Source organism: Rhinolophus ferrumequinum, chromosome 5 (genome assembly GCF_004115265.2).
Source record: "Rhinolophus ferrumequinum isolate MPI-CBG mRhiFer1 chromosome 5, mRhiFer1_v1.p, whole genome shotgun sequence".
NCBI classification, from domain to species: Eukaryota; Metazoa; Chordata; class Mammalia; order Chiroptera; family Rhinolophidae; genus Rhinolophus; species Rhinolophus ferrumequinum.
The window spans coordinates 40,467,507-40,481,504 of NC_046288.1; the positions used below are offsets into that span (position 1 = coordinate 40,467,507).

Below are 13,998 nucleotides of genomic sequence, written 5' to 3' on the forward strand. Positions count from 1 at the left end.
GATAAGACAAGTTGCTCTCCTGTTTTGAATCTCAGATCTCTCCTCTCCCATTGCATCTCTCTGGCCCATTCTTCTGCTTTTCTTTTCTGCTTTTAAGGACTCATGTAATTAAATGGGTCTCACCTGCTTATTCTAGAATAATTGTCCCATTTTAAGCCCCTTAACCTTAATTACAGCTGTGAAGTCTCATTTGCCTTGTAAGGTAACATATTCAAGGATTTTGGAGATTAGGGGCTGGGCATCTTTGGGGCACCATTATTCTGCCTACTAAATGATGAAATTATTTGTGCCACAGAGATTCACCCCATATCTGTACCATATTAAATAAATAAATAAATAAATAAATAAATAAATAAATAAATAAATAAATATTGCATTATCTGTTTAAATACCTTCAAAATGAAAGATTTGACCCATTGTTAAAAATATTACAATATTCCATCTCTCAAATTGCAAAAGCAACTACTGATTGACATTAGGAAAGACTGAAATTTATCAGGTGAATTTCAATAAAAGAGTAGGTATATTTGATAAATCAGGTTTCAATGTTAGTAAATGACTTAGTAAGTGTACCAACCGTGCACTTCTGCTATGTGTATCAACTAAGCATTCAGAGTAAACTTAACACCAGTTGTCGAAATGAAGAGAACCTTTAAAACTTATGTTCACATAAAAATCTACACATGGATGTTGAAAGCAGCTTTATTCATAACTGCCAAAACTTACAAGCACCCAAGGTGGCCTAAGGCAGGTGAATGGATAAGTAAACTGTGGTACACCCATACAATGGAATATTAGTCAGACCCCAAAATAAATAAGCTATCAACCCATAAAAAGACATGGAGAAACTATGGTACCTTAAATGCTATTACTAAGTGAAAGAAGCCAATCTGAAAAGTCTGCGTACTGTTTGATTCCATCTATACAACATTCTGGAAAAGGCAAAACTTGGAAACAGTAGAAAGATCGATGGTTGTCAAGGGTTGGGAGAATGGCAGGAATGAATAGGTGAAGCACAGAGGAGTTTTAGGACAGTGGAAATACTCTGTATGATACCATAACAATGAAAACATGACATTTTACATTTGTTCAAACCCACAAAATATACAACACCAAGAGTAAATCCTAATGTAAATGATGGGCTTCGGTGATTATGGTACGTCAACCAGTTGTAATAAATGTACCACTTTGGTGGGGATGTTGATAGTGGGGGAAGCTGTGCATGTGTGGGGAGCAGAGCACATATGGAAAGTCTCTGTACCTTTCTCTCAATTTTACTGAACCTAAAACCACTCAAAAAAATAAAATATCTCACCCCTTAAAAGCGTTTCTGTTTTTAAATGGACATTACTAATATAGCAGCAGTTTATATAACAAATAAAAATACTGATATGAGTAAATACCCTTTATAAATATAAATATACATATTTAAAATGCATGTTCTAAATTTTTACTTAGAGGCATGTGCCATCGAATTAAAAAGTATTATACTGATAAGTTCATACTAATTACATTCAGTTGCTATACTACAAGTTAGAACTATCTAAAAGTAATGCTTATCAATCTGATATTATCACTTTTATACATTTTATAACAGGTAAATTAGATCTTGATTTGTCATCATTTCAATTAGCCACTCAAAAATGTCATGAAAGAATGGTACCAAGGATCACAGAATCTTTTCATTTTGAAAACATTCAGCACACATTTTAAAATTACCACTTTTTCTAATAGGTAATGAACTTTAAACATTGAACTTTAAAAGTCCCAGGAACATCTGAGATACCACTTAGACTTCTTTAGGGTGTAGGGGATTTTGTTTGCTAGTTATCTTAACACATATGCCCTCATTTCTTGTGAAACATTCAAATAAGTTTTTCTAAATTAATTAATAAACGGCTAGGAAATCTCTGGGGGTTTTTGTTTTGTTTTGTTTTGTTTTTATGGCTGTTGTGTACTAAATTTTTGTGTGTGTGTGTGTGACTATAAAAACTAGTCACCAGCAAAGCTGCACATACATAGTGTTAGTAAATGGATAACAAATTATAAATAATGCTCATAATTTTATTTTTCTTCAGGAGAATGTATTTTCCTCCTCTCAGTCATGAAATTTATTTGGTTTTTTGTCTGTTTGTTTGTGCTAGTTTAAAAATGTAAGTTGAATCCATTCCACTTACCACACTATTCCCTGAGCCCCAGAGCCAATAGGCTTTAGATTCTGGTAGCGCTTGAGAACCGTGAAGGTTGAGTCTCCCACTTCCACACTGTAGAACTGGTTGTCAACTTTGCTTTTGCTCATGTTGTAATGTTTGGCAATATATGACACATCCACTTGTTTATCGAATCCCTGTGAAAAAGAAGAACAGCAAAAACATGAGACAGGTGAACAACCAGAATGGCAATGATAGAAAGAAACCTGTTCTTTTAATGATTGCTAATACTGTCATCTATCATCATTATATAAACCTGTATTTCACATAAAAAATTATGTATTAGTCCATGTATGATTACCTGGAGTAAAACAGTTTAGAAAAAAACACCCCCCAATTTTTTTTTCAATATTAAAACTATTTATAATAAAATCACCTTAGATTACATCTGCATAACCTTTTCTGAAATATTTCATTAAAACCATGTAATTATTTATGCAGCAAACATCTACTGAACATATACTTGTCCCATAGACTATGCTATATACTTAAGAGGTGAACTCTGATCATCCATTATAATAGCCAAATGAGGAAGGATAAAATATTGTGTCTACATTCCCTTCTCAGAAAGAATTGAGATATAAGATAATGTGTAATTTTTTAATTAGGTAAATTTTAAATAGTATTAACTTCATTTGTTCTCAATAATACCAAAAACTCTATTATCCGGCATTAAACACTGAACAATTGTAGTCCAAATTAACATGATTCTAAAATGCTATAGGAGAACTCTTTATTCTTTGCAAACTTAGATATTAAATACCTCAGTTGTTGCACCTTTTTCTTATCTTTAAAAGAAGTTCTTCTATCTATTATATTTTCCAATTGAAGAATCTGTCCTTGAAATTTTGAATCATGATTGATGAATATATATAATGTAAATCTCCATTTTCATGATTATTGTTTACCCAGAAATGATTTTATAGTTCATTTTATTATATAAAATAGTGTGGGTTCTCTAGCAAGAATGGGACCTCACAGAATATTGTCCAGATTGTTCCTTAAGGCACACACTCATGGATGCCCACCCCATAGCCATCCCCTGTACTTCCTGTCGATTTTATTAAGGTTTTGAGAGCCCATATGTTCAGTGGGTTCCTCCCAATCCCAGCAATTGAAAATTGAATAGTCTAAACCAGTGGTTCTCATTAAAGGTGGCATAACAGCGGGCATTTGGGAGATTTCTGGCATGTTTTTCTGTGCCACATGATAGGAGATGTAGCGTACACTGAGTTGGCTTATCGAACAATGGTGGTTGTTCTTCAATGAGTGGGACATTCCTACACAGTGAATAATTTCCTACGTACCTCACAACTTTTGAAGTATGCCAAAGCTTATTTAGTAAAAATCTAAAGGGCTTCTGTATGATTTTAACATAAACTGACTTCTGAAAATCTAATTCTCATGAAATATGAAAGGAATTTTAAACCGTCTGAGGCTCTGAACCTCTGGTTGGTCATAAAATCATTTTCCTTGGAAAGTTTTAGCATTTCATTTCTTTAAAAAAAAAATTGAAGTAGAAGTAGAAACTAATATGTTGCCCCTGTACACTCTTGGAAAGGAAGCCAGGCAGCGCCAGTACTAATGTAAATGAGTAGAATACAGTGGGGACTATGGAGACATGGGTGGGAGTGCAAAGACCCTAAGACCCAAGACAAACCTGAAAGCAGAGTACATACACATATCAGGCACCAGCCTGTCATTGGGAGACACTTGGTGGCAGCAATCCAGTACAAATGCACACAGACCTCAAAGAATAGAGTGAACTAGAGGTTAGGAATCTAGGTTGCTTGGACAAAAGATTGAAAATTCAGGTAATTTGAGAATGTAATAACCAGAGGTCTGAAATCCTCGAGGCTGTCTGTGAAGCATGGAACAGGAAATTAAACAAGACGAAGAATCAGGGCATCGTAAGCCTATTCAGGAGACTACGACAGGGTTTAGAATTTAGACAATGGTGTGGGCAACACAGATACAAGAACATCAGTATCCAAACAACCCTGATTTCAACCACAGTGTCAGGGCCTGCATTCCACACCGTGGTTCGTGTCTACTCTAGACTTTCTGATGTATCAGTGAACTAATCCTATTCGAGTTCTTTTTCGTTTCTCCTCCTGGCTAGGAAAGGTAAAAAAGCAAATGGAGCTACATTAACAAAAGATTTCATCTACCAAGGTTAACTTGGGATGAATGAAGTGCCGGACTTGCCATTTGTCATGTTCTGACCCTTCTTCACATTCTTCAATATTCCTGTTTCTGACCACTCACAAAATCCTTAACACATACTGGCCTCGTGAGACTAGTTAATCCACTTCCTTTTCTCCCATTGATTCTCTTCACCTTTCAAATGTCACTTATTCCGACTGCACTACACGTATGTACTAATCATATGTAACGACTTTTATGTCCAGACTCCTGACCTCACGCCATATCTTGGCACCACCCTACTCTTTCAGACTTGGCTGTGGCTTATCCACCTATGCTCTCAGTCTTCATGTTACATCCACTATGCTGGCCTTCTCCTTCCAACATTTCAATATATATTCAGAGAAACCAAGGGAGTTTAATAATCCATGCCACTTCTCTTTCAGGCTTACCCTATGAAAAACAAGAGACACATTTACAAACAATTTAAACCGAAAAACACTGATGATATACACATTATGTGCCAGAGACTGGGTTTGATACTAGAGATACAACAAAAAGAAACAGTCCCTGTTTTGATGGAGACAGTCAAGTAAGCAAGTAGTTAAAATATGCATAGTATATTCTACACCAGAATCAATAAAAGGTGCTCGGAGTAAACAGAGAGCAGCAACTAACTGCTTGCATTCATTCATTATCATTAATTCATTCAACTACTATGTATAAAACAACTACTAGAAGCCAAGTCATGGGTATAAAACTGGTAATGTTTGAGAGGAGACTTGATCTGTGTTTTCTCCGGCTAACAATATCCCTAGAGCTGTCCCCTTACAGAGATGTGCATAAGGGCCAGAAAGGGAGCTTGATAAAATACTACAAAACACGGGCATAACACCCTGGAAATTTGGATTCAGGCCATCAGAGTAGGTCATGAGGATCTAAAGATTAGTAAGCAGTCCCAGGTAGTTCTAATTTAAGGATCCAAGGAGCTGACGTTGAGAAAGACAGGATTAGAACAATCATTCTCAGTGTGCTCCCTGGGGCACCAGTATCAGCATCACCTGGAAACCTGTTAGAAATGCAAACTCCCACACCACACTGACTGAATCAGGACCTCTGGGGGCAGGGCCCAATGATCTGTTTTAATAAGCCCTCTAAGTATTCTGACGCATGTTAAGAACCACTCACTGGAGGTGAGGGAACACCTAAAGACTGGAAACAGATCATGCAGCTCTGCTTGAGGTATTTTGAACGTAAGACACATTATGCAGCAGAAATAATATTTCTGCATCTGCAACACACTTTGTGTCCTGGAGACTGCCAAATTGCATTACTCATGGCATACACAAACTGGAAACCAGGGTCCTGGTTAGGACAAGGATTACCTCACACCCCAGTGTTATAATAGGGTAAATCATTTCATCATTTCATCATTACTGAGAAGTCTTCCCCAGTGCATACCTAAAACAAGACTTTTCTTGTCATGGGGAAGCTATATATGGACTTGGTGATAGTCTGGTAAAATGGTTAAAACAATTACAAAGCTTGTATCAGTGGCAAAATTTTAGCAACATGGGAATTATCAATCAAAAGGAGATTTTAAAAAAAGCTATTCAAATAAATTACCTAATGCCCTGACACGTTTTCTAAAATATAAAATACTCAATGATATCTTTTATCTCCAATTCAGAGCATAGAATTTCTCACAATAAGATTGAAATCATCATTATAAAATGTGTCAATTCACACACACACACACACACATACACACACAATTTCCTTTCAAGCATTCTCTTTATACCTAATTTTGAATTAAACTTTAAGTAAAATCTAAAAGAAAATACATCTTTGAAAGTCCCTCCAATAATCGAGAAAAAGCTATTTTAATTATTAACAGTAAGACACAGAGAAAACAATTAGGAATTTTCTTGGCTTGATGTCATAACTAAAAATTGGATGGCAAAAATGTTGTGTTGAAAAATTTTCCGCAGATTTTATCTGTGTCCCAAGCTTATAAATACACATTGAGTTTTAAAAAGCTCAAAACATATTTAATATAGTATATTCTATCCTGGATTTCCATGCAATCTTCCTGGTCATGACTATAAAGTTCAAACATAAACTTTTCTCTATAAAATGTGCCTATTAAAATATGCCACTAAACACACTATGAACAAATATTATCAATGCTAAAAAAAAATGTCTCTAGTTATGTTTTAGAATATCCTTAGTTCTGGTCACATAACTGATGATTTGAACCCAAGAAGGGAAGAGCCAAAAAAGCTGATGATTTGAATCCACAAATGAGAAAAACCAAAAATTTATATTGAGAAGTCCAATAGTTTAAGGCAAAGATTCTGAAGTTTCAACATGGATCGGAACTACCTGAGGAGCCAGGTAGGGCTAAGAGTTTGTATTTCTAAGAAACTCCACACTTCCAGAACCACTGTTTTAGAGACTGGTAGATATAAGAGATGTCACCAAAGAGGTTAAGTTAGCGAGATGAAAACCAGAAGTAATGCAGGTCAAACTAAGTAAACAAAGGACATGGAAATTAAAAATAATGTCAGGATAACCCTGCTTGGTATCAGCACCTCTTTAGCAGGCCCAGACGTCATATGCCAGGGATGTGTTTTCCTATCTCATATGTACAATTCAGGCCTGACCAATGATCTCTCAATTAGCTCATGAAAATAACTACGACATCATCTCTTTATGTTACATTTATACTAAAAAACTTGGGAGGAATGTCTGAAATTCACAGGTATTCATAAATCCTCATCAAATAAAAAGTCTCTTTTGAGAGAAAAAATAATATGTTGATTAAGACTTAATTATGAAGACTAAGAAGGAATATTTTATCTAAAAAATTATAAATCATCACAGTGGTAACGTCTGGAAATCGACATGGTTCAAAACAACTATAGGTTTATAGTAGTTTATTCTATTGATCAAATTACTTAAAAAAGTAACTCATTCCTCCACTGAACATTAAGCTTATATTTAAATGACTCAACAATCATTTCTATGTGGATATAATAGACTTTTCTTCGCAAAAATTCAAAGCAAACTCATTTCCCCCCTGATCCCCAACTGCTAAAAATTTTTAAAGTTAAATTAAAAGAAGACTTTTTTTGCCCCTGGCAATTTGGTAGACAGAGAGGAAAATTGAATATAATCTGTTCTGTGAAAAGACTGCATTTTATGCAGACTTGTAAGAAAGGGCGTTGTGCAATGAGTCTCCATCACCAGTTCAGTTGTCAGCTCATATCTATGGAGTTTTTCAAAGAAGAAAGGCTCCAATTTACCATTCTTAACCTGCTAGTGTCCAAAGCCTTGACTGCATTTTTCTCAAATTTAACACCCTATATTCCACAAGCATTCCCTCCCCATTTTCATCTGTGCCTGAATGGCTTATGTTACTGCCAGTTTCTAAGCAGAAAACATTGAGGTTTAAGTGTTATTAGAGGTTAAATTTCCTTGGTTTCTTTTGGATGATATAGCTGAAAACAGCATAACATCACACCTGGATTAGTTCTGCACTTAATAACTGAAACCTTAAGCAAGTCGTTTTATTCTTCCGTTCATTTATTATTTATATTCTGTGTGGTTCCCAAAAGGATTTGTGCAGCTCATCAGAAAAGATACAGGAACAATAACTCCATTAAATCCAGTTTTAAGAACAAATGTCAAATAAAGCAGAAGGGAAGATGACAGTTTACCAGAAGATTTAAGTTATAAACATCTACTACCTTGAGTGCAACACTTAGTGTCATGCGTCCAGAAAGTCAAAGGAAAAAAATAAGGACAACACAACAAAACCACAGTGAGTGGCAAGTTTTGATTTGTTAATCTCAAAAACTTATCATATCAGTTAATAGGAAAGGTAAAATTTCTCTAGCACTTAACTTCAGAAAGAATATATTCAATAGTCCTTTCTATAATAAGACTGGAATCAAACAACAGGCACTAGATACAATATTTTTTTTTAAACAAAGACAGAGAAATATGTTTCATATGACTCATATGATATAAACTCACAATAAAACAAGGGGAGAAAGAAAGGTGAACCAGTATTAATTGCCTTCTTACTAAAGGTGAACTTTGTATTCTGTTATATACTATATTTACACTGACAACAGATGAGAAAAACGTGGGACACAGGGCCGTTAATTGGCTCAAAATCTGAGAACAATTAATAAGTGGTACCAATTAATATGAATTGAAGTTTGTCCAACTCCAAAACATGTGCTCTTTTTTTACTAAATCATTCACTAGTTGAGCTAAAATAATTTAGAAGAATGATGTGGTTTTCTTATGAGAAGGTAAGCTATGGGAATAGAGCTTAGAAAATCAAGAGAAATGAGTAAATAACGTGTCCTCCTCTTATTTATTAATTATCTCAGCGCAGAGTTTGAATTTAACTGAACACTAAACAATTCAGGGTTGAAGCAAACAATCTTGTGTTTGTAAGGGAAAGCTGGATTTTCAGAACTGCCCCCAAATTTAAAGAGCCTGATTGAATTCATTTGTTAAATATTTATCGAGCACCTACTGTATGCCAGGCACTTTTGAAGGTGTTATGGATATAATATTGATTTCAATAGGTTAGCAAAAATGAATTAGCTACAAAATACATCTCCAGAAAATTAACTGTCAATCTGTTAGATATTATTTTAGTCTTGTCATTTGGGCACTGAAAAGTACGGTGGGGATTATGCTTTTGGAACAGATAAGATTGAGCTAGTTGTTCTCATAGTTACGACTTGCATATTGAATTGCTTCACAATGCCAATGACACTCCAAGATTATTATATAAAATCAGGAGAAACAATGCCTACTATTCTGTTTTTTATGATAGACAGGCATGTGTTCATTCCATTTGAAATCTGAAGCAAATTGTTTACATATCAGTTGTAAAGGGGGAGAGTTGAGACATCAATACTTAATGACATTTAGGGTTAGATTTTATTCTCTCAAGAGCATATGTCCCCCACGTGGTTTCTTGAAGTGTTATTCTGTAAGGAAGATTACAGCCTGGCATCGGTGTGACTTTTATATCGGCTAGCCCAGAGATGGTTATTCTGTGGAATCAAAGGTTTATAAGAAATCAATAATGCAGTAAAAACTTTAAGACAAATTATGTTTAATCATCATTGTCAATTACATGAAAAAGCACGTAACAGTAATCAATAGTAGAGCAGGCATGGCTTCTGCCTGCCTGTTCTTTATATATGATGGAAGAAAATTAGTACTGCTTGAATACCTGCTAGGCAGCAGGCTAATATTAAGACCACACACTGTGCTAGGTGTCTAAGACATCATTTCATGTAGGAATTAGTATTCTACATCAGCAAAGGGTAAACACCCAGCTTTTATCTGAGAATCCTGACTGTGTGGCCTTGGGCAAGTTTTTACAATCTTAGCCTTAGTGCCCTTATTTATACATGAGGGCAATCGACTTCTTTTCCTAGCTGGGAATATTAAATGAGATAATCTATGTAAAGCTCTTAGCATGGAGTAAGCTAATAGGAATAATTAGCTCACCAAAGTTTATCATTATTACTATAATTATCATTATTATTGAGAAGTTAGATAACATTTAAAGACACATAGCTAATTAGCAGTTTTAGAATGTTTTTAACCAAAAGTTGATGTAAACCATAACTCCAAGGATTAGGATATTTCTATTAAATCAACATGTAATCAACAGTGTTCAGAATGGTCAGATAATAATTTTGTTTCTGTGTTTCATTTATGGTAGAGACAGTACTCTATGAATATCCACGTGCTGCACTACATTTCCCAGCCTCCCTTGCAGTCCTGTTGAGGCCATGTAACTATTTCTGGCAAGTGGACTACAGCAGAAGTGGCAGATGTCACCTAACTACAAAGGCATTTAGGGGATGTGCCTCCTCCGTAATCCATCTCTTTCCACACACTGGTATCTGAGCTGGCACATCACAAGATAGCAAGAGCCTAAATTCCTGAGTCACAAGATGACAGGAGCTGAAATTCCTGAGTCACCAGATAGAGGAGAGACCTTGGCAACCTGTACTCGACTTTGTGCAACAGGAAATAAACATTCGTTCGGGTAAGTCACTGAGACTTGAGGTCTATCTATTGCTATAGCACGTTTCTATTCAACAAATATTTATTTTGGTCTTACAATGCACCATGCAACGTTCTAGGCACTGAGAGAACAGAGCTCCTGCCCTCCTGGAGCTGAATACTGAATTTTTCCTGAGAGGATCAAACTTGGAATGCTGGCCTCATGATCACAATGATCTAAACTACTATACCATTCTCACTAAATTCTACACCTTTTGAGCCACACATTCCCAATTTGTTTACAATAAAGAAAAAAAAAGAAGTATAAAATAGCAAGTTGTATTGCATAATCAAGACAGGTCAAAAATTGCAGACAAATAAATAACAGTTGATTTTAAAAAAACAAAACATTTTCTCAGGGTTGAGAGTAACAGGTTATGTTTCATCATAATGATAGTAAAAAGTCATTTAGGAATCACAATATTTAAAGTGAATTATCTCAGTTTCACTGACTTACATCTAAAATATGTCTGTGTATTTTTAAAAGGGAAAATTAGAGTTTACCAAATGCTATATTTAAGAATATGGAAAACTAAAGCCCTGTTTTCGTTTATACAATAAAGAACGTTATTCTTAAATCCTATGTAATTATATTATTATCATTTATTGCCCACTTATAAAAAGATCTAATTAGTACCTAAGTTTAGTAGTTCCACATTCTCCGTCTTGGTTTCATCTCAGTGAATATATACTTTTGTGGCTGCCTTGACCTTTTGTAGTATGAGTTAGAAGTGTGTAGAGTATATAACCAAATAAATATTCACCTTTAGAGAAGATGAACAAAAGAAGAGTTGAATGACACATTCCAGATCAGAACTGACTTTAGAACTCAGAACCAAAATGGACATTATTTTTCTTAACCTACTTAAAAATTCAGCCTTTGTTTATCATGCACCCCAACTTCAAATAATACTTGTGCAGAAAAGCAAAATTATCACTTAATACATTTTGCAAAGCCTCACACCAGAAGGATAATAGAATTAAAATATTCTGTTCAAGGAATCAGTTGATTACTTACGAACATCCTCAGTATCTAGTACAGCATTCAGCATCTAGTAGTTTGCTCAACAGTATTAGTTATGGAATGAATGTATCTTCCATGCCCATGACTGTCACTCCTAGTTGGAGCACACCAGACTGATTCTGGTTTATTTTTAACATAATAATGGGTAAGCATTGATAGGGTTCTCTTACAATTAAATAAAACAAAACAAAACCTACTAATAACTCCTCAAGGCTATCAAGGTCAAGAACAACAAAGAAAGACTGAGAAATTGTCACAAAGCAGAGACAATTGTCACAGGCAGATGTGACAACTAAGTGCAACATGGAAACATGAATTGGATCCTCGGACACAAAGAAGCATTAAGGGACAATTGATGAAATCCAAAGAGAAGCCTGAAGTTTGGTTAGTTTGTGATGTATCCAAGTGATGTATCCAAGTGATGTATCCAGGTCAGTTCTTAGTTTTGATAAAAGCATCCGCATGATGTAAGATGTTAAGAAGGAGGGGAGCTGTGGGAAGGCCACGGGGAATCTCTCTATACTCTCTTTGTAACTTCTCTATACATCTAAAATTATTGCAAATTAAAAAATCTATTTCAAAAAAGAAAGAAAAGAACACTCTATAGATAAAAAATGGAATTCACAAGTAGATGCGTTTCTTATAGAGCACCATTAACCATACACTGAAAGTCACAGATAATTCAGGGATACGTTACAGCACAAGTATTTTGAAAGATGTAAGCAACAACTTCATTCAATCTCAGTAATACCTCAATCATAATTAATCTCATAATATTAAGCTACATTTACATTTGGGTTAAGAGTGTTCAACAAGGAGTCCAACCTTTCATTCTTCAAGCAAACCAAACACATACAATCAACCAATACAGAAAAAGCTCATCATTATAGAACCAAATCATGGGACCTTCACATTATTTGTCAGTTAATCTTTAGTAACATAACTGATTCTAGTCATTAACAGAATTACTTAAAAAGCTTTAGGAAAAAACCCACCCAAGGATTAAGACATAAATGTTAACACTAAATTTACTCTTTTGAAATTTGCTATAGCCATCTTCACATGTAACATATGGAAAAAAACTATTGTCAAGCAATATGATACATTTATTCACAAAAATTGGTATGTTGGTTATTATTCTCATAGTACAGATCTCAGTGCTTCATTTCATGATTCAAGATGTGCTGTGTTTTTACAAACATGTAAAAACAACATGTCTGCTGTTTTTAATAATTTATCTATAGTCCATGCATTAAAGCATATAGATGTTGGGATTTTAGAAAATGAATGCAAAATCAAAAGCAATGTATCAAAACAGATGTAAAAGAAAGTCAGAGTAGAGTCCGGCTTCCTTAAATAACACACAGGAGAGGAAACCCTTTAAAAAGAGAAGCTAAAGTAAAAAATTCTATTGTCTTGTTACATGAAAAACTAAAATATAAAGGAAACTATGAGTTTACATCTGAAAATCATTCATTTAAAAAAAAATAATAAAAACCAAGACCGTCAAATATACCCATGGTCAATATGCTGGTTCCCTTAGACCACATTTATACGAAGTTAAGTGTCTAAATTTAGTGTTCTGGGGTGGCAATCTCTCCAAAACATGCCATTTCTTTCACAGACCACCAAAAATGATTTTCAGTTTCCCTGTGAGATTATACAGGTTTTCTTTTACCCTGCCCCATCAAAATATATTTTCCTTTGAGGCTCTAGTCCCCAGTGTCGGTATACAAGTCTTCATTTTATCTATGGTGACCATCCATTGAAGTGTAAAATCTTTCACTAGATATTTTCAGTCTTTGAAACAGAAACATACAGACCCCTCAAATGAAATAAGTTGGATAAATCAAGTCACTTTAAATTCAAAATTTCTTAAAAGCAAAAACTATTTTTTAAAACCATATAATCCTGGAATCAGGTTTAATGATATTTTTAAATACCCTATATACTAAATCTGAACATATCACTTAAAACTAAACCATTCCATGGGCATTCCAGAATACCTATTTTTACAAATTCCTGCGTTTACTAGTTTCCATGTTTATAAAAGTCTACAAAAAGCTAATGCAGCTCATAAATATTTGCAAATATCCTAGAATTTCCAAAGATTGAAAGAGAAAAAAACACATTGTACTAAAAAATAATATATCAAAAGTGATTGGCGTTGGCTCAGGCGGTTAGAGCTCCATGCTCCTAACTCTGAAAGCTGTCGGTTCGATTCCTACATGGGCCAGTGGGCCCTCAACCACAAGGTTGCCGAATCAACTCCTCGATTCCCACAAAGGATGGTGGGCTCCGCCCCCTGCAACTAGCAACAGCAACTGGACCTGGAGCTGAGCTGTGCCCTCCACAACTAAGACTGAAAGGACAACAACTTGAAGCTGAACGGCACCCTCCACAACTAAGACTGAAAGGACAACAACTTGATTTGGAAAAAAGGCCTGGAAGTACACACTGTTCCCCAATAAAGTCCCGTTTCCCTTCCCCAATTAAAAAAAAAAAAAA

The 13,998-nt window shown here is 34.9% G+C and overlaps 1 protein-coding gene across 12 annotated transcripts in view; it reads right to left on the reverse strand.

The window, feature by feature from the left end:
* The window catches only part of MAPK10 (mitogen-activated protein kinase 10), a 287,095-nt gene that overhangs the window by 123,363 nt on the left and 149,734 nt on the right, over positions 1–13,998 (reverse strand). For all 12 annotated transcript variants that reach the window (XM_033106086.1, XM_033106093.1, XM_033106084.1 and 9 more), the window contains one exon: positions 2,178–2,347. In XM_033106086.1, coding sequence (XP_032961977.1) covers positions 2,178–2,299 — 122 coding nt within the window. In that variant the 5' untranslated portion in view covers positions 2,300–2,347. The remainder of the gene's footprint in view (positions 1–2,177; positions 2,348–13,998) is intronic.